Source organism: Rhinolophus ferrumequinum, chromosome 2, assembly GCF_004115265.2.
Source record: "Rhinolophus ferrumequinum isolate MPI-CBG mRhiFer1 chromosome 2, mRhiFer1_v1.p, whole genome shotgun sequence".
NCBI classification, from domain to species: Eukaryota; Metazoa; Chordata; class Mammalia; order Chiroptera; family Rhinolophidae; genus Rhinolophus; species Rhinolophus ferrumequinum.
In genome coordinates, this window is record NC_046285.1 from 46,975,500 (window position 1) to 47,002,624 (window position 27,125).

General features: G+C 38.8%; 1 protein-coding gene across 8 annotated transcripts in view; it reads left to right on the forward strand.

The window, feature by feature from the left end:
- CD86 (CD86 molecule) overlaps nucleotides 1-27,125 on the forward strand; it is a 108,695-nt gene that overhangs the window by 68,254 nt on the left and 13,316 nt on the right. For 3 of the 8 annotated variants that reach the window (XM_033129435.1, XM_033129431.1, XM_033129473.1), the window contains 2 exons: nucleotides 13,172-13,217; nucleotides 14,489-14,559. The exons of 1 other annotated variant lie outside the window; for it this stretch is intronic. In XM_033129435.1, coding sequence (XP_032985326.1) covers nucleotides 13,172-13,217; nucleotides 14,489-14,559 — 117 coding nt within the window. Of the gene's footprint in view, nucleotides 1-13,171; nucleotides 13,218-14,488; nucleotides 14,560-20,593; nucleotides 20,902-27,125 lie in introns of those variants that run through there. 4 more of the 8 variants (XM_033129449.1, XM_033129440.1, XM_033129457.1 and 1 more) reach the window with 4 other exon arrangements.

The following is a 27,125-nucleotide window of genomic DNA, read 5'->3' on the forward strand; positions in this document are numbered from 1 at the left end:
TATTTAACTAAATCCAGATAGTTGGACACATGTGTTGTTTCCATAGTTTTCCCATTATAAATAGCACTGTATTCATCAGCCTCCCTACATCTGTTGTAAAAGTGGCCTGTGTTTCACAGGGTGCGGGGGGGCACAGTGATTCCTTTGTAATAATCCCGTGCCTGTATGTGGTTTAGGCTGGTTTGAGTGAAGTTGTAAGACAAGGTTGGACTTTATCTCAGTAATTGCCTCCAGTAGAAGTTTGGTTGGTGTTGACAATTAAGGCAATCTTCTTACTCACTTATGGTAAAAAGTATTAGATGAGTAATGCTTCTGGTCAGCACCTTATTTAAGATTTCAGTGTACTAATTTTAAGATCCATTGAGAAAATAGATGGATGACATTAGCACTCATTCATTTCATCCTGCTGTATTTTAAAAACAGAAAATTGGGGAGTGATTACCCAATTTCAATAAATTAACACAAAGCATATGACGGAGCAGTTCACACTGCTAAAGTAAGGGATGTGCTGAGAAATTTCTAGGAAGAAAGTGTAAACTTCAGAGCACAGGATCAAATGCACTGATGTACTAGACTTGTCCAGGCTTTGACTTTTCTTTTCCTTTTCTTTTCTTTTTTTTTTTTTAATTTATTGGGGTGACAATTGTTAGTGAAATTACATAGATTTCAGGTGTACAATTCTGTATTACATCATCTATAAATCCCATTGTGTGTTCACCACCCAGAGTCAGTTCTCCTTCCATCACCATATATTTGATCCCCCTTACCCTCATCTCCCACCCGCCACCCCACTTACCCTCTGGTAACCACTAAACTATTGTCTGTGTCTGTGAGTTTTTGTTTCTCATTTGTTTATCTTGTTCTTTTGTTGTTTTTGGTTTATATACCACATATCAGTGAAATCATATGGTTCTCTGCTTTTTCGGTCTGACTTATTTTGCTTAGCATTATACTCTCAAGATCCATCCATGTTGTCACAAATGTTCCTACATCATCTTTTCTTACCGCCGTATTCCATTGTGTATATATACCACAACTTCTTTATCCATTCATCTATCGAAAGACATTTTGGTTGTTTCCATGTCTTGGCCACCGTAAACAAAACTGCAGTGAACATTTGAGCACACTTGTCTTTATGTATAAATGTTTTCAGATTTTTGGGGTAGATACCCAGAAGAGGGATTGCTGGGTCATATGGTAATTCTATTCGTAATTTTCTGAGGAACCTCCACACTGCCTTCCATAATGGCTGTACCAGTCTGCATTCCCACCAACAGTGTATGAGGGTTCCTTTTTCTCCACAGCCTCTCCAACACTTATTTCTATTTGTCTTGTTGATGTATCCATTCTGACTGGGGTGAGGTGATATCTCATTGTGGTTTTTGTTTGCATTTCTCTGATGATTAGTGATGTTGAACATTTTTTCATATGTCTGGCATTTGTATGTCCTCTTTGGAGAAATGTCTCTTCAGGTCCTCTGCCCATTTTTCAATTGGGTTCTTTGTTTTTTTGTTGTTGAGTTTCATGAGTTCCTTGTATATTTTGGATATTAGCCCCTTATCAGAGGCACTGTTTGCAAAAATCTTCTCCCATTCAGTTTGTTGCCTCTTTATTTTGTTGATGGTTTCTTTTGCTGTGCAGAAGCTTTTAAGTTTCATATATCCCATTCATTTATTTTAGCTTTTACTTTCCTTGCCTTTGGAGTCAAATTCATAAAATGCTCTTTGAACCCAAGGTCCACAAGTTTGGTACCTATGTTTTCTTCTATGCAGTTTATTGTGTCAGGTCTCATGCTTAAGTCTTTGATCCATTTTGAATTAATTTTGGTATATGGTGACAGATAGCAGTCCAGTTTCATTCTTTTGCACGTGGCTATCCAATTCTCCCAGCACCATTTATTGAAGAGGCTATCTTTCCTCCATTGTATGTTTTTGGCTTCTTTGTCAAAAATTATCTGTCCATATTTATGTGGTTTTATGTCTGGGTTCTCAATTCTATTCCATTGGTCTATGTGTCTGTTTTTCTGCCAATACCATGCTGTTTTGATTATTGTAGCCCTGTAGTACAAGCTAAAGTCAGGGAGTGTGATACCTCCAGTATTGTTTTTTTTTCTTAAGATTGCTTTGGCTATTCGGGGTCTTTTGTGGTTCCAAACAAATCTGATGATTTTTTGTTCTATTTCTTTAAAAAATGCCATTGGGATTTTGATGGGGATTGCATTAAATCTGTATATTGCTTTGGGTAATATGGCCATTTTAACTATGTTGATTCTTCCAATCTGTGAGCATGGACTGTCTTTCCATTTCTTTGTGTCTTCTTCAATTTCTTTCAAAAATGTCTTCTAGTTTTCGGCATATAGGTCCTTCACATCCTTGGTTAAGTTTATTCCTAGGTATTTTATTCTTTTTGCTGCAATTGCAAAAGGAATTGTTTTTTGTATTTCTTTTTCTGAGATTTCATTGTTAGTATACAGGAATGCAATGGACTTTTGTACGTTGTTTTTGTAGCCAGCAACTTTACTGTATTCTTTGATTGTTTCTAATAGCTTTTTGGTGGAGTCTTTAGGGTTTTCTATATATAGCATCATGTCATCTGCAAAGAGTGATAATTTAACTTCTTCATTCCTAATTTGGATGCCTTTTATTTCTTTCTCTTGCCTGATTGCTCTGGCAAGGACTTCCAACACTATGTTGAAAAGCAGAGGTGATAGGAGACAGCCCTGTCGTGTTCCTGAACATAGAGCAAAGTGCTTCAGTTTTTCACCATTAATTATGAGATTAGCTGAGGGTTTGTCATATATGGCCTCTATTATGTTATTTTCCTTCTATACCTATTTTATTAAGTGTTTTAATCATAAATGGATGTTGTATCTTGTCAAATGCTTTTTCTGCATCAGTTGATATAATCATATGATTTTTGTCCTTTATTTTGTTTATGTGATGTATCACATTGATGGATTTGCGGATGTTGAACCATCCTTGTGCCCCGGGGATGAACCCAACTTGGTCATGATGAATAATCTTTTTAATGCATTGTTGTATTAGATCTGCTAGAATTTTGTTTAGTATTTTTGCATCTGTATTCATCAGAGATATTGGTCTGTAGTTTTCTTTTTTTGTGTTGTCCTTATCAGGTTTTGGTATCAGGGTAATGTCGGCCTCATAAAATGAGTTAGGGAGTACTGTCTTTTCTTCAATTTTTTGGAAGAGTTTGAGCAGGATTGGTATTAGATCCTCTTTGAAGGTTTGGTAGAATTCACTAGTGAAGCCATCTGGTCCCAGACTTTTGCTTTTGGGAAGGTTTTGGATGACTGATTCAATTTTGTTACTGGTGATCCGTCTGTTTAGATTTTCCAGTTCTTCATGGTTCAGCCTTGGAAGGCTATATGTTACTAAGAACTTGTCCATTTCTTCTAGGTTATTGAATTTGGTGGCATATAGTCCTTCATAGTATTCTTGGATGATCCTTTGTATTTCTGTGGTGTCCGTGATAACTTCCCCTTTTTCATTTCTGATTTTGTTAATTAGTGTCTTCTCTCCTTTTGTCTTAGTGAGTCTAGCCAAGGGTTTGTCAATTTTGTTAATTTTTTCAAGAACCAGCTCTTTGTCACATTAATTTTTTCTATTGTCTTTTTGTTCTCTATTTCATTTAGTTCTACTCTGATTTTTGTTATTTCCTTTCTTCTGCTGACCTTGGATTTCACTTGTTCTTCTTTTTCTCCTTCTTTAAGGTGTAACATGAGGTTATTTATTTGGGATTTTTCTTGTTTCTTGAGATAGGCCTGTAATGATATAAATTTCCTTCTTAAAACTGCTTTCACTGCATCCCAAAAATTTGGGTACGATGTATTTTCATTGTCATTTGTTTCTATGTATCTTTTGATCTCTCCTCTAATTTCTTCTTTGACCCAGTCATTCTTTAAAAGTATGTTGTTTAATCTCCATGTATTTGTGTTTTTTCCTGCTTTCTTTTTGCAGTTGATACCCAATTTCAAAGCCTTGTGATCAGAGAATATGCTTAGTATGATTTCAATTTTCTTTAATTTGCTGAGGCTGATTTTATGTCCCAATATATGGTCTATCCTTGAGAATGTTCCATGTACACTAGAAAAGAATGTATAGTCTGATGTTTTAGGATGAAGTGCTCTATATATGTCAATTATGTCCATTTCATCTAATGTGTCATTTAGGGCTGCTATTTTGTTATTTCTTTTCTGTGTGGATGATCTATCCATAGCTGTCAGTGACGTATTTAGGTCCCCTAGTATAATTGTGTTTTGGTCAATTTCTCCCTTTAGTTCTGTTAGTAGTTGCTTGGTATATTTCGGTGCTCCCTGATTGGGGGCATAAATATTGATGACTGTTATGTCTTCTTGTTGTATAGTCCCCTTTACCATTATGAAATGTCCATCTTTATCTCTTGTTATCTTTTTCACCCTGAAGTCTGTTTCATCTGATATCATTATGGCTACAACTGATTTTCTCTGGGTACCATTTGCTTGGAGTGTCAATTTCCACCCTTTCACTTTGAGTCTATGCTTGTCCTTGTAGCTGAGATGTGTCTCTTGGAGACATCATATGGTTAGGTTTAGTTTTTTGATCCAGTCTGCTACTCTGTGCCTTTTTATTGGTGAGTTCAGTCCATTTACATTTAGGGTGATTATTGATATATGAGGATTTCCTGTCATTCTATCTTTAGTTTTCTGGTAAGGCTGTGTCTCCATTGTTTCTTTGCCTTTCTGGTGTTGTCTATTATTTCTGTGTGGGTGGTATTCCATGATGTTTCCCTCTGTTTCTTCTTTTATTACAGTATATATTTCAGTTCTGGATTTTTTTTGAGTGGTTACCCTTAAGTTTATGTAAAAGAAAGTTTGATATTTAGAGTATTCCATTTTCTTCAGCACACTTACTTTCTCCATTCCCATATTCCGGTTCAGGCCTTTACTCTCCCCCTTTTTATGTTTTGGTTGCCACAAATTGTCCCTGTTGATGGTGGTCGAATAGCCTACTTTAGTATTTCTTGTAGTGCAGTTCGTGTATTAGAAAATTCCCTCAGCTTCTGTATGTCTGGAAAGGTCTCTATTCCTCCTTCATATCTAAAGGATATCTTTGCTGGATATATTATTGTTGGCTCATAATATCTCTTTCAATAGTTTGAATATTTGGTTCCACTCCCTCCTGGCTTGTAGAGTTTCTGCTGAAAAATCTGATGATAATCTAATGGGCTTTCCTTTGTAGGTTACCGTCTTCTTTTCCCTGGCTACCTTGAGGATTCTTTCTTTGTCGTTGATTTTAGACAGCTTCAATACAATGTGTCTTGGAGAAGGCCTGTTGGGATTGAGGTAATTAGGTGTTCTATTTGCTTCTCGGATTCGGGGATCCAGTTCTGTCCACAAGTTTGGGAAGTTCTCATCGACAATTTGTTTGAATATATTCTCTGTTCCCTTCTCTCTTTCTTCTCCTTCTGCTATGCCCATTATTCTTATATTGCTCTTTCTGATGGAGTCAGAACGTTCTTGTAGAGTTCTTTCATTTCTTTTAAGTCTCAAGTCTCTTTCTTCTTCCATCTGTGTAATTTCCAGGTTTCTATCTTCGATGTCACTGATTCTTTCCTCCATCTGGTCAACTCTACTACCTAAGCTGGTTGTTTCATTCTTAATTTCTTCTTGAGAAAGAAGTATTTGAGAAAGAAGTAATTGAGTTCTTAATCTCCAGAAATTCTATTTGGTTCTTTTTTAAAATTTCAATCTCTTTTGTAAAATGCTCATGTTGTTCTTTGATTGTGTTGCTGAGTTCATTAAACTGCCTTTCTGTGTTTTCTTGCATCTCGTTGAGTTTTTTCAGAACTGCAATCTTGAATTCTCTGTCATTTAAGTCACATATTTCCATACCTTTAAGTTCCTTTTCTGGAGACTTTTCACTTTCTTTCTGAGCTGTCTTGTTGTCTTGGTTATTCATGGCAATTACTGATTTATTATTTCTCTTCCTAGACATCTACAGGAGTGGCTTCTGCAACAGGTTGATAGGAAGAGGTCTTTCTTTTGTTTTCCAGTACTTGTTGGTAGAATGTTTTATTTTCTCTCCGACTGCAGCCTTTTTTTTCTCTCTCACACGGTAGTGCTATGTTTTCTCTGCACTATTCCAGCTTCTCACACAATGGTGGGATTCCCTGGGAGACGGGCTTCTCCTCTGTTAATAGTTCGCCTGGGTCACAGGGCGCAGTATCTGTGTGGGTATGCAGAAAGCTTTTGAAGTTCCAAAGCTCTTCCTGCACCAGATTCAGAGGCAGTATGTTTCAGCAGTTCTGTTTACTCCTGCAGGGATCTGCCCAGATAGGTGGGGCCAGAGGTGGGGTGAATTGTGAGAGTTGGCCCAGAGCAATGGCGGCGACCACCGCCACAGCCGGTCCTGCTTCCCCAGCTCCCTCCCCTTTGCCGGAACTAATTGGGCTGCAAATCTTGTCTGCGGTCCACAGTTCTCAGAACAGCAAATATTCTGTTCTTTTGATCTGACACTGCTACTGTTCTGCTTCTAGCACTGGGCAGGTGGGGGCGGGGCGAGTTCTGGGAGGGTAGGGAGGGGGCGGCTAGTCTCAGTGCCTAAGGCTGCTGTTCTCTGCTCGGCAGTGAGGGCTTAAACCACTGTTTTCAGCCTTCTTCCCTCTCAGTCTTTTCTCCGAGGTTTCTGCCATGAGCGTTGGGTTCAGCCGTGTTATATGCTGCCCCCTCAGCCCTGTGGGCCATAAGCAGAGCCCTAGCAGTCCGAGTTCTTCCCTCTCCCACAGCTGCGGTAGTTCCAGGATGCAGCGAGCTCGGAGCACTGAACTAGGTCTGCATCCTGCGCCCGCGAGGCTCCATCTCCGCACTTCTCCCTTCCCTCCTCCCCCCGCTTGCGAGATTCCCCCACTTTAGGTGAATTTAGTAGTGGGCCTCTTCATCTTGCCTGTCTGCTGTGCAGGGAGTCCTTTGTGGAGTTATTGTTGTTCGATTAGTTGTAAATTCCAGGGGAGCTTTACAGAGGCTTAGCTCACGCTGCCATTTTGATGATGTCTGGCTTTGACTTTTCAAGGTGAGAGTTTTGAGCTTCTTTTTCTTTCTATCTTATGGCCCTTAAAATTGGCTAAATGTGTAGAAGCAAACTTCAGCTTGAGAATAACCTAAATTTGCTTTTGCACTGGAATGATTAGCTTACAAATGAAACAAAGAAGAAGGGATGAAGAAAAAGGAAGTAAGTGTGTTTCTTTCCCCAATAGGCAATCAGAGAAATTCAGGAGACTAGATAAGGGAGTTAAAGAGGAGGATGTATGTGTATACATGAGAGAAGTTGGAAGGGGGTGTAAGAAGCTATGTGTGTGCATATGAGATAGTCAAATTGAGCTATGAGTGGTAAAAGGCAGAAAATAACAGCACAGCACACGTATGACCCCCAAGAATGTGATAAAGAATACTGGTAGGTAAAAGTTGTTTGGTCAGACAGTCATCTATGCCAATGAGTTTGGTCAAAGAGAAGATCCTTGATATCACTGGAGCAAAGTAAATATACCAAGTAACTATGACATGTGGATATGAGATATTTGTGAATTTGGGTTCTATAACTTCAGCAATGTCTGAATTTGTTTTGTGAATACCTCTGGCATTGGCTATATGATAAACAGAATAATGCCCCCCACAAGGTGTCCATCTCTTACACCCCAGAATCTATAATATGTATCTTACATAGCAAAAGGGACTTTACATATGTGATTAAGGTACTGACCTTAAGATGATACATTACCCTGGATTGTCCAGGTAGACCCAATCCAATCACATGAGTCAGAGAACTTTTCCCACCTTGGTTAGAAAGGTGAGATGGAAGCTTGGGACAGGCTCAACCCACCATTGTGGGCTTTGAAGATGGAGGAGGGGGCCATCAGTCAAGAAATGTAAGCAACCTCTTGAAGCTGAGAAAACTACACACATCCTTTATGAACACAGATGCCAAAATTCTTAACAAAATTAGCAACTAAAATCTAGCAATATATTAAAAGTATGATATGTCATGATAAAGTGGGGTTTATTCCAGGAATATAAAGCAGGTTCAACATATAAAAACCAAGCATTAGAATTCACCATATTGACAGACTAAACAGAAAAACCATGTGATCATGTCAATGGATACAGAAAAAGCATTTGGCAAAATTAATGCCCATTCATAATTTTAAAAAAGAAGGAAAAACTCTCATAATAGTAGGAATACAAAGGAACTTCCTCAACCTGACAAAAGACATCTACTAAACTTTTTCAGTTAGCATCATATTAATGATAAAAGACTGAGAGCCAGCAAGGAAATGGGGATCTCAGTCCTACAGCCACAGGAACTAAATTTTGCCAATAGACAGACATGGAAGCAGTCAGGATCTATCTACAGAAACACAAGTAGGAATTTTTCCAAAAATGGAGCTTCCTCCTAATCCAATATTAATCTTTTTCTCAGAGGAGATGGTTCTCAAACTAACTTGGTGTCAATAATCCTTTCCAGCGTTTGTTCAGTAATTATAGTGGGGTTTTTTTCCTCAACCATACATATTTACCCTGTTTAGACTGTTAAATTAATAAAAGGGAAATGCCATGGTTACTCTAACTGGTTTCTAATCTCTCTTCTCTCTTTTTTTTTTTCTCAAATAAGGCAGATAAGGCATGAGAAACTGTAATCTTGAATTACTGTATTTTCCTAATCAAAAGCTACCCTGTCAGCTTACCCATTGGGGAGATAGACTAAAATAGCTCCTCCTGAAGTTTTACTTCCTCATTCGGGTCTTGTGTGACTGAAATCTGTATGTAATACTGCCCTACCAACCAATAGTTTTTACAACTTGCCTCCCTCCACCAAACCTGAAAAAGTCTCAGCTCTTTCAGGAATGACTTCTTAAAGGGCAAGTGTCTTTTCTCAAATAAATCATTTTCACCACCATTTAAATAGAAACCTTCACAGGGCTTAAAAACTGAAAGTTGGTGATATCATCACACCTGCCCTTTAAAATGATAAATTTGTATTGAATCCAAAAGTTTAGAACCAAAAAAAAAAAAAAAAGAGGTTTAGAACCTGTGTTTTTATTGTCTGCTTTTACTTTAACATAAAAGTTTTTTTTGTTTGTTTGTTTTGTTTTTGTTTTCTAACGGTGATGATTTTGTCATGGCAGTAAAAGGATGATTTAATTATTCTGCGTTGGTCTGTAGACATCTGAAATACTCTATTTAACTATAAGTACCATTATTTTTAAGAGGAAGATTGGCAAAAATAGAACCTGACCAGATTTATTATTTCTGGAAGCTCAGTCAAATAAGAAATAGCTCAAGTAACCAAGGAAACTTAGTCAGAAAAAAACATTGGGGAGGACACAAGTACTGCCTTCATATATTTGAAGAGCTGCCGTAGGGTACAAAGATCATATTTAATTGTGGCCCCAAAGGATGTCTCAATGGATGAAGTTTATAAGAAAGTATAAAGAAATAAGAGATTTTTCTAATCATTAAAGCTCTTTTTAGAAGACAGAGACTTCTCCTTCCTCACATGGAGGATTAACTGCTACAGGAATTGCCCTTCGGCCATAAACAATAGAAATCAGACAAACTACATAAAACAGTTGTTTTCAGCCATTGGACAATAGGCTGCAGAAAACCATAGTCCCTGAGAGAAGAAAAATGATGAAGTGAGCCCTGTGATTGCCCCCAATTTACTGCCTAAAGCAGTATCCAGCCTGCTCTGAAGGTAGGGGGAGCCCTGATACCAAAAGTAGAAAAAAAATTACAAGAAAAGAAAACTACACACATCCTTTATGAACACAGATGCCAAAATTCTTAACAAAATTAGCAACTAAAATCTAGCAATATATTAAAAGTATGATATGTCATGATAAAGTGGGGTTTATTCCAGGAATGTAAAGTAGGTTCAACATATAAAAACCAAGCATTAGAATTCACCATATTGACAGACTAAACAGAAAAACCACGTGATCATGTCAATGGATACAGAAAAAGCATTTGGCAAAATTAATGCCCATTCATAATTTTAAAAAAGAAGGAAAAACTCTCATAATAGTAGGAATATAAAGGAACTTCCTCAACCTGACAAAAGACATCTACTAAACTTTTTCAGTTAGCATCACATTAATGATAAAAGACTGATTACTTTCCCCCTAAGATCAGGAATAAAGCAAGGATGTCACTCTCACTATTTTTGTTAAATATTGTACTAGAGGTCCTAGCCAGTGCAATAAGTCTAGGAAAAGAAATAAAAGGCATACATATTGAAAAGGAAGAAGCAAAACTCTCTTTTTTTGGAAATAATATGATCATGTTTGTAGAAAAGCCTAAGAAATCTATTAAAAGCTATTAGAACTAATTAAGTGCGGCAAAGTCACAGCATACGAGGTCAATACACAAAATCAAAATGAATTGTATGTCTGTATACTGACAACAAAAAATTAGATACTGCAAAAAATTTAAATACCATTTACAGTATCATCAAATATTACTAAAAGCTTGGGAATACATTTTTAAAAACAAATATAAGAGCTGTATACTAAAACTACAAAACATTACTGCTTAACAGAAATTAAAGTGACCTGAATAAATGGAGTTATATTCCATGTTCATGGATCAGAAGACTAGATATTAAGATACCAGTTTTCCCTAGGTTTATTTATGGATCAAAATCCTGGCAGGTTGTTCCATGAAAATTAAAAAGCTAATTCTAAAAGTTATGTAGAAATGGAAAAGACCTACAATTGCCAAAACAATTCTGAAAAATAAGAACAAAGATGGAGGACTTAAACTACCTAATTTCAAGATTTTCTATACAGCTATAGTAATCAAGTACAAGAGTAACAACGGAGACAATAGTTTGGAATCTGAAAAGCAGATAGATGGATGAGTGATAAATAGCAAGGCATAACAGCCAAATCTTATCTGTCAGTTGGAAAACCCAAGAAACAACACAGTTTATACCCCAGAATCATCAAAAGCAGCTGATGATCAATCAACTGAACAAAATGGAGAGTCAAAAAAATAAACTCATTGGGGTAACCGGTTCGCTCAGTTGGTTAGAGCGTGGTGCTAATAACACCAAGTTGCTGATTTGATCCCCACATGGGCTACTGTGAGCTGCGCCCTCCTTAAATAAATAAATAAATAAATAAATAAATACATAAATAAATAAATAAATAAAATACTAAATACAAAAATAAATAAACTCACATGGTCAACTGATTTTGACAAATGTGCCAAGGTAATTCCAGGCAGAAAGGATAGTCTTTGCAGTAGATGGTTTTAGGATGGTCAGATAGCCACACGAAAAAGTATGAACCTAGACACCCAAAAAACAACTTGAAGTGGATCATATATCTAAATATAAGAGCTAAATTTAAAAGACTTTTGAAAGAAAACATAGGAGAAAATCTCTGTAATCTTACCTTAGCCAAATCTTAGATAGGACACAGTAAGCACAAACTGTATCATAAAAATATAAAATTGATAAACTGAAATTCATCGACATTAAAAATGTTTGCCTTGTGACTTTGTTAAGAAAATGAAAAGTCAAGCCGCAGTCTGGGAGAAAATGTTGCAAAACTGTGTATCTAATACAGGACTTATATCCAGAATATATAATTATATATTACTACTCAGTAATAAGAAGACAATCCATTTAACAAAAGGCAGGGAGCAGAAGACTTGAACAGATACTTAGAATAAGCAATATAAATGGCCAATAAGCAGTTATACAGTCACAACGGCACTAATTATTAGGGATATACAAATTAAAGCTATAATAAGATACCACTACACACTCACTAAGATGGCTAAAATTAAAAGGACTAATAAATACCAAGTTCTGGAGAGGATGTGAAATAACTAAAATTCTCACGCACTGTTATACAACCTAGCAATCCTAGATATTGACCCATGAGAAACAAAAACCATATATCTACACAAAGGCACACACCCAAATGTCCATAGCAGCCTTCTTTATAAGACTGAAAACCTGGCATCCTGAATTTTTATCAATTGGTGAATGGATAAGTGAATGGTGGTATATTCATAAAATAAAATATGTGAAGCTATAGAAAGGAGTGGACAAGTGGTAACAAGCCACAATGTGGATGAATTTCAATAGCATTATGCTGAGTGAAAATGCCAGGGCACAAAAAGATTATGCATTATAATGATCCTACTTATATGAAATTCTAGGCAAAGCAAAACTATTGTGACATTAAGCAGATCAGTTGTTACCAAGGGATTGGCTGGAGCAAAGGAATTGATTGGAAAGGGGCAGGGAACTTTTGGGACTTATATAAATGTTCTGTGTCTTGGTAGTTACATGACTGCATACATTTGTTAAACTCACCAAAATCTATATGGAAAATGATTGGATTTTATTATATATTATTTATATCTCAATAAAGCTGATTATTTTTTAAACACATATGCACACACACACATGAACTACCAATGATGGGAAATGTTCAAAACCATCAGGAATGTTGTTGAGAAGATTCCGATGGTCCTGAAATTCCTCCATGGACACGCAGGTTAACAACCCCTGCTGTAAGACTCTGAATGGGGCACTAGCACTGTCACAACAGTCAACCTGGAGGAATTTATACCCCAGGTTGCATCAGTAGTAAGCCCATACCACTAGCAACTCAGGCTTTGAGAGGTCTAGCCAGCTAGAGATTTCCTACTTGGGCCCATCCGTGTGACATTGTGTATGTAGTATTTGGTAGTGACAGCTAGCTAACCCATTGTGGCATCAATATCTTCAAGATTTCCTTTTCCTCCTAAACCTTGCTTTCAGAAAAGAATTGGAAACTCTTTTCTGATCACTAAATGATTGCTAAAACCAAATGTGTTACCTGTCCCAGTAGTGTTTTTATTTTAGCAAAGAGTAGAGCTGTAAGTGAAAAACTTCTTTCCAACATTAAAAGTTTGGGCACAGTGAGCAAAGGAAGGCATATGCTTTTTGGATGCAAGATGCTCCTTCTCACTGCCTGAAATTGCGTCAAGTAACCATCTATTCCACATATAAGGTTGCAATGATTTTTCTCTGAATCCTAAAACTGTGCAGCCTTTTCAAGCTTTCCTTCTTTTAGTATAAATGGGCAATACATTTTCTGAGGTTGTTTTGGTCTCTTTCAGAAGCCATCGAAATGGAGGGGGAAGAGAATGAACAGGCCAAGCAAAGGTGATTCCTTACCCTACAATATTGTTGAAAATGGTCTGCTTCGCAGAGGGTCTGTAACTTGATTAGGTTTAAGTCTGAGACATGCTGAGACCTCAGCAAATGAACTGATGGAGAGGGAGAGAAAGTGAGGACCTAGAGAAAAATGTCCTAGCTGTAAATGGATGGCAGGGTGTCACATGCACAGTGCTCAAGGGGCATGACATGTTCAGTCATAGACAAGTAAAAAATCAATACCACAGTGGTCTGATGTGGTGCATCTTATTCACCACGGTAACCCCAGTCCCTAGCACAGTTCCTGCTAGTGGATACCCTACATGTGTGGAATGAATAAATGAATAAGTGAGGAGTGATATCACATGTTCCCTCTAGCCTCTGTGTCTTTGCATCTGCTGTGTCCTCTGATTGAAATGTTCTTCTGCCACTTCTTTACCTCATTCTTCAAGTCTTGGCTCAAGCAGCGCTTTTTAAAAAATCCTTCCCAAACTAGATTATGCTAGCCTAGTATAGTGTCATGTGAATCCCTGTCATTTTTCTTCATAATGCCAAGTATATTTACATATTTGTGTAAATATCATATTAAACTCTATAAACTGAACTAAATTAAACTCTATAGAGGGCAGGGATCATATCAACTAAGCTCATCATTGGGCTGCCAGCACTCAGCACGGTGCCTGGAATATAGTAAGTGCTCAATAAATATTTGTTGGAAGAATGAATGTGTGCATAAAGGAATGCACAAAGATTCCTGGTGATCAGTCCTTTTACAACATGATGTGATCAGATTGTTCGTACCTCCATTTCCCTCTGAGAAACTGGGCTTATCAAGAATATCAGGGTTCTGGCTGCATTGTCATGGGGTCACAGCAACCCTCAGTGAAGAGCGTCGTCACAGAGACACAGTTAGGACCCCAGAGTGCCGAGCACTTATCTGGATACACTAGTCACTGTGAGTCTAGGGATCTTGGAAGGTGTGCCTGGAAGCTGAGGTCTGGCCTGCCCTGTCAGTCTCAGGTCAGAAATGGTACAGAAATGCCTGCAGAAGGGAAGGCAGCAGGGACTCAGCACACAGCAGGGGCAGGCCTAGAGGGTAGTCATTAAAGGAAGCATGGATGACACTTCTTCACCTCTCTCTTCATAGTTTGTTTCCCCTTGTTGCAATGGCCCCTTATATTCTGCCCTGTCATCGAAATCTAGAAAAAGAAAGTGACTCTACTGTGAAATCTCACCCAATTCTCTTTTCTATTTTTTTTTTTTTTTTTTTTTTTTTTTAGAGTAGAAAACCGTGTACCTGAAAGATCTGATGAAACCCAATGTGTTGATAACATTTCGAAGACAGCCTCAGGTGACAAAAGTGCTACACATTTTTAACTAAAGAGTAAAGTCCATTGGATTATATCCATTTTTTATGTTTTCAAGTTTTTGGCTGAACTTTTTATTGTGTCTCTAAACAAAATATTACTATTAACAATAGTGGGGACTCCAATATGCCTCCCTAGAATGCCAGCTCTGCTCCCTCTGCCAGGAATAGGTTTTAACTGCTGCTTTTCATTTTAGAGTTTGTGGGCCAAGCCCACCTGACTGGCTCCTAACTCAGGAATAATGTTTAGGACTAACACCTCCTGTTTCAGATTTGGCCTCTTTTTTTAATTTTACAAATTATGTTTTCTGTAGAACTCCCATTTCCGGGAATAGTGACTTTTATCCACCGTGAATTCTAAGATAGTGAGTGCCTCAGTCCATCTTGTATACCTGTGATTGAACACCTACCTCTTTGGTCTGAGTGGGAGCTACATACTTTATGGCTTTATAGAGTTAATATTAACATTTTGAAATACATATGACTATAATAATGTAAATACACATCACTATAATAATGTAATTACTATGTCCTGAGACAAATCCATCTGCTAAGGAGTCCTGTCCTTCTGTGAGGGTCAGTCAGTAAGGATAGCAGTGGCCTAGTGTGCTGATAACAATGAACAGACGAGCTTAAAATTTGGGAGACTAGGAGAGACGGAGCTGGAACCATCTCTAGACCCCGGAGGCATTTCTGTATGGGTTGTTGCTGATATTGAGGAAGACCTGTGTACCTAACAAACTATTGATAAGCCTTAGCAGAGAGCACTGGATTGTGCTTCGTGAGCCCTACTTCTCTCTTTAAAAAAAAACTGACTGAGATAATGACCTGGGACAACTGTGCAAGAACCAATGGAGAGATCACAATATTCAAAAGAGAAAAGAAAGAAAGATCTTGACCAACAGAAATGTACATGAATGTCCAGTCTGTCCAGTCCTTCAACACGCCTTGGGACAAGCAACAGATGGACAATCTGTCCAAATGGACGTAAAACAGATAACAGTGTCCTGGGTGGTTGGTGAGGGGTTGTGATGATACCCAGGACGCTGTGATGTCTTATCTGGCTGGAAGCAAAGCTTGGGAGAGCAAGCCATTATCTTGATAATGGGATGAACAGAAGGAGGCTTAGGACTCTTTCAATTAATGGCCGAGAGATAAAGAGCTGGAGTAAAATTAGGAAGACCAGGATGTAAATCATCCAGAGGCTGATTTAACCTGCGGGTGCCCTAAGGAGATACCGGCTGGCCCAGAACAATGTTAGTGAGTTTGCGTCTGAGGATTGTCTGTGCCCATCATTCTCAACGACTGGAAAACTGGGTGCAGGAGAAGAATATACTAGCCCAGTGGAGATGTGTTAGGAGCCCCTGGCTTTAAGGCAGCATCACTGAGGGATGGAGCAGCCTCAGCCCAAACCTAAAGAGAACTTTGGGAGGCCAAGCTATAGAAATAGTTCTGTAGACCATAGAGGGCTATAGACAGATGTGCTAGCTCTGCTCATCCTTGTAACATTACCATGTGTGTGTTCTGCCCATCCCCTGCCTTCTTTAGACTCTAAGCATTTTGTTAGTTCCTAACATATTTTGTACCAAGTGGGTCATAATAAATTTGTATCGATTGATTTCAAAGTCTACATTTTCTGCTTTTACTTCAGCAGTACTACTCAACCTTGATAGCCTGGTGTATGAGGTGTGTCTTCCTAATGTATGAGGTGTGATCAAACAATAAGGTAAATGTTTAAATAAAAAAATTATTACAGAAAAAGGCACATTGCCATTAATCCCCCTCAAAATACTCCCTCTCACTTCAAATACACTTATCCCATCCTTCTTGCCACTTTCTGAACAAGTTCTGGAAGTCCTCTTTCATGAGTGTCTTTAGTTGCGCTGTCATGGCTGCCTCAATGTCCTGAATTATTTTGATTTTGGGGAAGAGCCAAAAGTCACACGGTGCCAGTTCCAGTGAATAAGGTGGATGAGGACACACTGTAATGTTTTTATTTGACAGAAATTGCCATATACCAGAAGTGATGTGTGACACAGAACGTTGTCGTGATGGAGGATGATTTATGGCACACTTTAAAACATACCTTCTCTCAACTGTAGCTCACACCTGACTGACTACACTAAACAAGTTGAAACGTGTCACACATTGTTACCTGTCACTACGGTTCAACGTGCCATTTCCCATATTGAAGATCCCTGCCTTTCCGTTGGACGGCACTTGGCAGCAGCATTCACATTGTTTGCTAATCACAATGGAAAGACTCCATGTCACACATTGCTTCTGGTACAGCAATTTCTGTTAAACAAAAACATTATGGTGTGTCCTCATCCACCCCAGATCTGGCACCGTGTGATGTCTGACTCTTTCCCAAAGTCACAATGACCATGAAAAGTAAATGTTTTGAATCCATTCAGGACATCGAGGCAGCCACAACAGCACAACTAGAGACACGAAAGACACTTCAGAAAGTAACAAGAAAAATGGGATAAGTGTGTTTGAAGTGAGGGGAAGTATTCTGAGGGGGGTTAATGGCAGTGTATCTTTTACTGTAATAATATTTTTTAATTTAAACATCCACTGTATTTTTTGATCACACCTCATACGTTCTTCCTCTTAACGTCTCTGTGGTAGCCACATTCTCCAGTCACCCTAACTAGAAACCTCTGACTCATCTCAAACCTTCTCCTCTTCCCTTTCCCTAACTATTGTATGAAAAAGGATCTAATATAATTCTATGTTTATCTCAGTAGTGAGGCATAAAAGATCCAGTGAGAGAGGTTGTTTCTGAGGACAACTGGGAAATGTGGAGTTAAGGAAGGCATAACTGCTTTTCAGTTTGTAACCTTTTATACTATGTACTTTTTAAATTATGTGCTTGTACATACACTGAACAAAGACTAATGTGAAAGTATTCCTTGAAAATACCTTCATTATAAAATAAATTTATATAACTATATTATATATTTGAATTGCTAAGAGAATGGGTCTTAAAAGTTCTCATTATAAGAAAAAATAATTTGTAACTATGTGTGGTCATGGATGTCAACTAAACTTATTGTGGTAATCATTTCACAGTATATATATATATATATATATATATAGTATATATATAGTATATATATAGTATATATATACTATATATACTATAGTATATAGTATATATATAGTATATAGTATATATATATGTATATATATATTTGAAATATATATATATTTCAAATCACTATGTTGTAAACCTAAAATTAATACATTATATGTTAATTATATCTCAATTAAAGATAAATAAATACTTGCACAGGAATTCTGGAAAAAAGAAAGCTGTCCAGTCTCTGTGAGGGCAGGGATGTGTCCACCTTCTTCACCAATGGATCCCAGGCACCTAAGATACTGCCTCAAAACTATTTGTTTAAAGATTGAGTGAAACATTAATATGTCCTCTGATAAAAACATCCCTCCTTTGTATATTAAATTCTCTAGACCTTCTGTGTTCCAAATCTGGGGAAAAGAAAGCCAAGGATGATTAAAAGAGGTCGTTAGGTTTAATAATAGTAGTATCATTACTGGTGTTTACCTACCTTGTACTGGGGACTCTTCTAAACCTTTAAATTCACTATCCCATTTAATCCTCATCATGACCGTGATGTTGGTATTGGGATACGCTGCCCATTTTGCTGATGAGGGAACCTAGGTACAAAGCGGTTTACCCAAGGTCACTAACTCAGGAAGGGGCAGAGCTGGGGAAATTTTGTGAAGCATCCCCCTCCACTCCTTTATTTCCCAGCCTCATGCTTTCTGGCCATAGAAGAGACAGCGTTTGGGTTGGTTGCAGATTGAATGCCTGTACCACATCTCACACTGTGCTGCTTCAGCCCTCCAAGCCCTCCAGAGTACTCACGATGGAGTTTTCCAGAAGGCATTCCATCATCTCATAAGGCCTGACGCTGTGGATGATAACGCACATGATGTGACTGGGGAAAATGAGTTTCTGGTCAGAGGGAAAGTGAATACAATTACTGCCTCCAAATCCTGCCGCTCCGTCCCTGCCCCATACTATTCTTTTGCAAATCACCCTCCTTTCTTTGCCATTCTGAAGCCAGTTTCATCCATTCAGTGCCCTCGCATTTGTTAACACAGGCTAGAGAGCGCAGTCATCTCTGACTACTGCCCTCCAACTCTCAACGCCTACTGCCCACCTCCATCATATTGCCACATCTGGTCATCACCAGGCCAGGCAAGGATCCCTCCAACTTTAGCATCCACCCCTTCTTTCCTCGTGCCAAGAACATGACAATCACCACCCAACTGACCCCAGTCTGCTGTTTCTTACCCTGCATTCGTGTGAAACATAAAAAAGGAACAAGGCGATACATAGTAAAAGGAAGATCTTCACATTCTTTGTTCCTAACCAAACAGAGGCAACTCCAATCTCCAGCTTTTTATGCATCTTTCTGTGGACACACTATGCCTACATATAATAAGAGTGTGTGTATATATTGTGTGTATACATATACATATCTATTGTATGTTTTCAATTAATGCCAGCATGAATGGGGATCTTATAATAAAAGTGAGATTCCATTGTCTTTCACCATGGCAACCTGTTCTCTCCAGGAGGAAAAACACATACAAATACAGAGTCCCGCACTGTTCTTAGACACAAATTTTCAAACCTGCTCCAATCTGAACAAGTTATACCATAGGTCTGGGGTATAATAGTTGCCCTGAGCTGGATCTCCTGTTTCTTGCATTTCATATTTTGTTTTTCTTGACTTACTCCCTCACTTTGGTTGTACATATCCACCAGTAGCTTTCTGAAAAAGGATATGTGAGAAGTAAATTTAATGAGATTTTGTATTTGAAAATGTCTTTGTCCTACTCTTCTACTTAATCGATCATTTGGCTTGGTGTAGAATTTTGGGTTACAAGTTACTTCCATTGCTTCCAGCTTCTAGTGTTGCTCTTGAGATATCTGTAAGTGTTTTGACTCTTCATCTTTTTATACAAAAGCTTTTAGGACCTTCTCTTTATCTTCACTGTTCTTCCATTTTGTAATGAAGTCCTATTCATCCACTGTGATTAGCACTGAGGTGGCCTTTTCTATCTGGAAACTTACATCTTTCACTCAAGAGAAATTTTCCTGAATTGTTTCACTGATTATTTTCCCCCTCTATTTCTCTAATCTTTCATTCTAGGATATTGGTTTTCAATGTTGGATCTCCTAGGCTGATATTCCTGTTTTCTTATCTTTCTGTCCTCTTTTCCATCTTTTTGTCTTTTATTCTAATCCTTAAAGATTTCCTCAACTTTATCTTCCAAAGTTTCTATTGTGTTTTTGAATTTCAGCTATCAGGTTTTCATTTCCAAGAGCTCCTTTTTGTTCTCCAAATGCTTCTTTTTTCCAAGGAACCTGTTCTTAATGGTTGCAATGTCATCTCTTAACTCTCTAAAGATATTAATGATAAGTTATTTGTTTAAGTTTTATTTTTCCTGTGTTGTCTCTGTAGCCTCCAAGTTGTTTCTTCGTATTTGTTTGCTTTGTTCTATATCATCTATATTATCTATGTTGGAGGCTTCCTCAGAGGTCTGATGATCCTTGATTGTTCACAATTAAGAGTGAGGGACTGAAAATTTGTTTGGATGATCTGAGTCCATAAATGGACTTGTGAAATTTAGCTTTACTGTAAAGGGTTCTATCTGGGTGGGCCTTTATTGGCGAACAATCTTTAGTTCTTTCCTCTTGGGCTGGTAGTTTTGCCTGGAAGGGAGAAGTCTAGCAATCAGCATTTTGGGAACCAAATGAGAATAGAGAAGTGTGTGTGTGTGTGTGTGTGTGCGCGCGCATGTGTGTGTGTGTGTGTGTGTGTGTGTGTGTGTGTAGTAGTAGTAGTGGGATCTCTGTAGTCTTTATTCAGTATCCATAAATTTACTTAATCCATGTGTTTTCAGTATGGTAACTCCACCCTCAAATATGTGAGCTGTCTCTCAATGAGAACACTTTCGTCTTTACCTCTTCCAGAGAACAAGACTTCAGACTTCTGCCCAGGAGAAGGAAGTTGACCAGCTGTGTGGAGTGAGAAAGGACAGCTCAGCTCTAACTGCTTCTCAAACAATCTTTATTCAGTCTCCTTTATTTTGGCCCTCATCTTTCACCCCAATCTTCACCCTCAATTGGTTACCAGTCCTGCCAGTTCCTGAGATTTTAGATGATTCTGGGGTATACATTATTGGGTTGTTTCTTGGGTTTTCCAACTGACAGATAAGATTTGGCTGTTCTGCCTTGCTAAGTGATTTATTGCTCGTCCATCTACCTTTTAGATTCCAAATTTTTGTCTCCTTTCCTATTCTTGTACTTGTTAAATTTTTCCCTTTCAATGGGAATATTTAAATATTAAATATTAAAAATATTAAAAAATATTTTTTCTTTACTTTTAGTGGAATTTCAGGAGGTGATGGAATTAGATGTGTATATAATCTACTATCTTACCTGGAACTTCACTACTCAAATTTTTCAAGAGCTCCACTATTGACTGCCTTCAGCCTAAAAATCCAAAGTCATCAACAGTGTGACTCAAAACTAACTCAACTCTTTTCCAACCTTATTTTCCCCTCTTCTTTTATTGGCAAAAAATCTAATCATTTCCAAAATATAGCTTATATTATCTGTTTTTTAATTTATGCTATTCTGGAATATTTCTCCCTGTCTCCCTCTGCATATCACTCTCTTGTTCATCATTAAAGGCCAGCTCAAATACCTCTGTTGGTCTACATATCTCACCACTACCCAGGCTACACACAATTGACACCATATCCTTGTGATCAAAGAACATCCATTCCAGCAATAATTCATTCCTGTCCCAACACGCCAACACGTTCTTTTCCCACAAAGCACCATGACCCTGTCCATGGGCCAATTTATAGAGCAGTTCCCGGTTTCCTCAGGGGACCTCCAAGCTACTGAGAAAGCACGTGTCCTTCTGTTGTGCACAGCCTTAGTCCTAAACCCCTTGGTCTGGGCAGTCATGCTCTACATGCCAACTTCTCCCCAACAGGCTTAGCTTTCAACTACCCACTTGCCTCCTGCCCTTGCCACCATTTAGCCCTGACAACCAGCTTCTCCTCCCAGTTTAGAACTTTAGTTTCCCACTCTAACTGTGACTTGGATGGACACTTAAAAAAAGCTGCCTCTGGCCACCAGGATAATCATCCCCTCCACCCATCTCAGCCTTCAGAACCCATTAGTTTGGAGTTTTCATACCAGACCTGCTCTTCCCAGCCAACAGGAAACAGAATTTACAGAGTACGCGGTCCTACACAGTAGGTTGAGATATGCCCTATATCTACCTCTCAATTTCAATAGACATTAACTAAAGTAAAAGCTCTAATTTTGTGAAATCAGATAATTTTAGAGCTTAAAAGAAGCCAAACAGTCCTTGTCCCTCATGAGGGACTGATGGAGGCTGGTTATCACAGGAATTAGGAAGCAGGGTCTGGAGAAATAGGAAACAGAAAGCAAAGACTTAACGAGGGTGGGGTGGTATCAAGCTTAAAGCAGAATAGAAAATAAAAAATGTTCGTTTATAGCAACATATCTGAAGCTTGCAACACTTTAAGGATCAGCATGTAGCAAAATGTTTCCAATTATGTAGGCAGTTATCTCTGTTCCTTATACATTTCTTAAGAAAATATTTTCCTGCGAACAAGTACTAAGGATGAAAGGCATAATAATGAAGGAAACAGGAAAGAGATCAGAATCAATAGTTTTCACGTCTGAAGAGGAAGCACATAAGATTTCCCACTTTTCAAATTATTTCCTATTAATCTACACTTTTGATTGTAGTGATTAGTAAGTTTTTTGTGTTTTTTTTTGATAGTGGACGAGGAAAGGGAAATACATCTCAATATTTGTAGGACGCTATATACAGTCTAAATCAGAATCACAGAGGTGGAGGAACCACAGATGCTGTGTCTTGGGTCAAGGCTGTCTACTAAGGATGTTTTCAGAGGAAACTAAATACCCTAGGCTTCCTCCTTTTGCCATCAATTCTGTTGTTTCCTAGTCATATGTACACAAGAACAATAAAGTACTTTTGATAAACAAGTGGAACTTGACCAAGGTTAGAGTGCTCCATACTTTCTACATGTTTTTATTATAAAACATATCTTCTCAAAGTACGTTTGAATTTATTTCAGAAAGTAGCTCTCCATCCTGGCAGTGGTGCCACCTCAATACTACTCATACATGGCATGTGGCAAAGAGGCTTCTCTGCCCATAATCTGGTTGTGTATCATTGTTTCTGAGACTAAAAGCTGTGAACTCATTAGTTTCCTAAATATATACAGTGCTGAGTAAAAAGTCACTAAATTATCCTAACGGTCTATTAGAAATGGAAGAAATGTAGAAAGCATCCCTTTTACGTGGCAAACGAGAGGAGAGAGTACGGGGATTCACCAAACATCAAAGAGAGCCATGACCAGAACTCAGGTTCCCGATCTTCAGACCAGGGTGCTTTCCACCTCACCATGCCCCTCTCCTCTTCCTGTTAGCTGGGAGAGCTGGGAGGTGGGAGTCGACAGAGTATAATGCTGCAAGAGCATAGACTTTGGGTCTGCGAAACCTGACACGGCTATAGTTGGCATGTGACCTTGTGCAAATTTCTTAATACATATCTGGTTCTCAGTTTCCTTACGTGTAAAATAGGGTTAATAATACCTATATACCTAATGGGATCAAGGGCAGTCCAAAAGATATGGGGATTATACAGTTGAAAAGAAAAGAGGGTGGGGAGGGGATGGGAGGAGAGGGGAAGGGAGGGGAGGAGAGGAGCCTTAGCAAACACGTAATTGTTTAGTTTGTTATAGCAGGGTGGGGCTGGGAATGATGGAGCATTGGTAGTGGGAGAATGAGAACAGGAAGCCATCATGGAGTAATAGGGGTGGGTATGCATTCTTCCATATAACCCTCAGCCCAGAAGTCCCTTCACACCCTGCTGAAAGCCAGAAAGGCTCCTACAACTCCTCCTACATCAGCTTCACTTGAAGAAGTCTCTCAACATCTCAACCCACTGACTGGAATGATTCATGCAATCACCTTATGCACATGAGACTTTTCCATCCTTTCTGTCTGAGGCCAAAATTATCTTTCTAAGACCTTCCTTATCTTCCCTTTCTCAAGATTATTTCCAGACATTCAATAATATCTACTTCTCTGTCATGGTAGCAAAGAGCTCTGTCTTTACTAAATATAACAGGAAATTCTAAGCAGTCAGGCTGAGATAAAAAGTGGGTCTCTCATGAGCCAGGAGCTCCCAGCCAAGATTTTGAAAGAAATCGGTCTTAGAGGGCAGTCATGCAGAGGATGGTTTTTTGGTGGGGAAGGGTGTGCAAATTAGAGGCAGGGAAACTATCCAAGTATGGCTTTTCTAAGGAGCTGGACTAGGAGAAACCTCCTGACATTTCCAGATTGGATCCTGGTGCCCAGGCTCATCAGAGTATGGGCTGGGCCAAGTAGACTCTACTACAGAAACAGATCCAAATGACAGAGAAATGGGAATTTAAGGGAGTCGCTTTAGGAGACATGGATGGTAGGAGTTCTCTGCACTCAGAATGAGAGGAAAGAAATCCTAAAATATGATGTTGAAAAGACTAGATGATTCAGGCATTGATGACAGACTGAAAATAGTATTATACATCACAATCTCTGATTTAGTCACCAAGGTGAAAAGATCTTTTTCTATACCATAGACCCAGCATGGGGTTAGGGCAAAGGTTAATTTCAGATGGAGAGACCAGAGACACAGAGCTGGAAGCAGAGGCTCTTTGCGTCCAGATCACTGGCTACCAAATAATTAAAACTCTTTCTTAAATTCATATTTGCAACCAGAGCGTATATCTGAAGCTTGAAACATGCCAGGGTATGCTTGCCGTGCTGACTGGGGCACAAACTAGTTATATGCTGTTTCCACCAGTCCACCTGCCACTTTTTAACTGCACACAACAAGTATTTGCCCTCAGGAATCAGGCCTCACAACCTCTGTAAGAACAGTTGAGCTGTGTCCCCTTGATGGGAAAACATCAAGTCCATTCCATTAAAAAAAGAAAAAGACAACCCAAACAATCAAATCAATTCTTTCATATTTTTCTTTTTTTACCTATTTACTAATTTTTCCTCTAGTTTTCAATTTATTTGTTGAACTCTCTTAGAATCTCAAAGGTTGAGACTCTCGTTATCAACTAAAAAGAAAGAAAAGGAAAGCTTTTTTTAATGTTAAAAATAAATCTGTTCCTGTGTCCAAACCAGCCATGCATAGTAACATGTGTGAATGTCCTCAGGGTTTAAATAGTCTTGGATGGAAAAAAAAAAAAATACTGTAGCAAGATTTAAAGAAACAAGATGGCAGATTAATGAGAATTTTAAGAATTTGCATTCTCCCTGAGTAATTACTTATATCCGGAACTTACTAGAAATGATTTGCAGCAGGAAATATAGGTAAACCATGAAGAAGATTTTGCATCAGGGTGTTAAGCATTGGAAACAATTGTGAAATCTTCCCAAACCTACATTAAGGAAGTGACACTGCACCATGGTCGCTGCCATCATCATCATCACCAATATTTATTGAGCACATCATGCGCCAGGAGCTGTGTTAAAGAGCTTACATGTATTGTCTTGGGAAGAAGGGAAAAAAGGCCTCTTGCAGAAGTTTAAGAACTCTTTTTTTTTTTTTTTAATTTTATTGGGGAATATTTGGGGACAGTGTGTTTCTCCAGGGAGTTGTCCTTCAGTCTAGTTGTGGAGGGCGCAGCTCAGCTCCAAGTCCAGTCACCATTTTCAATCTTTAGTTGCAGGGGGCGCAGCCCACCATCCCATGTGGGAATTGAACTGGCAAACTTGTTGTTGAGAGCTCGCGCTCTAACCCACTGAGCGATCCGGCCGCCCGTCCGGAAGCTCAGCGGCAGCTCATTATGTTCAATCTAGTTGTGGAGGGTGCAGCTCACTAGCCCATGTGGGAATCGAACCAGCAAACCTGTTGTTCAGAGCTCGCGCTTTAACCAACTGAGCCATCCAGCCACCCCAAGAACTCATTTTAAGAAGAGAAGAGAGAACCCAAAAAAAGCATAATGAAATAAGGTAGTATGAGAATTTAGAGAAGATTTTTTTAAATTATGAAAGCAGCAGAAGTGTATTTTGTTGTATTGGGACAGGATGGGGAGGTGCCATGTGGACCTCAATTGTCCTGCACTAAGACTCTGGTATAAATGATCATGTGAAAAGAATGGTCGGGATGAACTGGTGGTGCTCAGAAATGATTTATCCTAAAGAAAGAGAGAATCCAGGCATGGGTGTTTGATTCAGGAATCATGGAACTATTGTCAAAAGGAGTAAGTCGATTTTGAGGAAACCAGAAGATCTGTCGCTCAGCATATTGTCTGATTGATGTTTAACCCTAAGATGGAGCCAGTCCTAAGAAGGCAGATCCAAGAAATCAGTCATGGTGATGTCAGGCAGTCTCCTCCAGCCAGCCCTAAAACAAACGTACTCCTGGGCTCTTCAGTTATGTAAGCCAATAAATTGTTCATTTTTCTCTTTCCCCGTTCTTCTCTCCTCCCACGTCTTTTTCCCCTCAAGTTGGTTTTATTCCTTAAGTCAGACTTTCTGTTCTAGACAACAAAAATATTCCTCATTGATACATCATAGAACAGAAAAGCCTGGGCCCAGCTGAATCCAAATGCACAATCAATGTTTTCCGACCACTCTCTTTCTCTCTGTAGCTTTAGTTTTGGTTTAGATTTTCTTTGCATGTTGATCTCCTTTCCTATTAAAGGCAGATTCCTTCCACACAGCTGGGAAAGATGGCCACAAGCAGCTCCAGCTTATGTTGTCCAGAGCATCTTCTCTGTACCTCGAGCAGAAATATCCTTGAGAGAATGCAGGTTGGGCTTGTTTGGGTCACAAGTTCATCCCTGAAGCGATCACTACAGCCAAGAATTTTTGACTTTATTAAACAGGCCCAAGTATTGTTCTCCCCTGCTCCCTCCCCAAAATCTTGGAATGAAGTGAAACCAAACTTGTTGTTGGTGCCTCACCCAGGTCCCCTCTACCTTAGCCAATGCACCCATTCTCCAGATGATCTCAGTGTTGACTGATAATCTGCAGCTGCACTCTGTCTGAGATTTGCCCTTAGTCACATAGGAACCTCCTCTCCTAATTCTATCTTTATTTAAAATTTCATTTTGTGTATCATGACTTTTTGGATTACCTTTAACTTATTTAAAATATTGCATTAAAATAGATTACTGAGTTTTTTGGCAGCCCTCAAATTTTACCCTGTTCATTCACTCTAGTCCTGGCCCTGGCTAAGAAGCTTTCCTCCAGCCCTCTGTCACCCCTTCCAGGGACAGGTGTCAGCCAATAATTATCTGATGTATGGGTACAAAAGGTTGGCCCCCTTGCCTCCAAATAGGGCTAACTCTGTAGCATAATTTGGTTTCTAGACCTCTCCACCTCAGATCAGAGTCTCCAGCTAGACCACATCCTTGCTGGTTTTCCT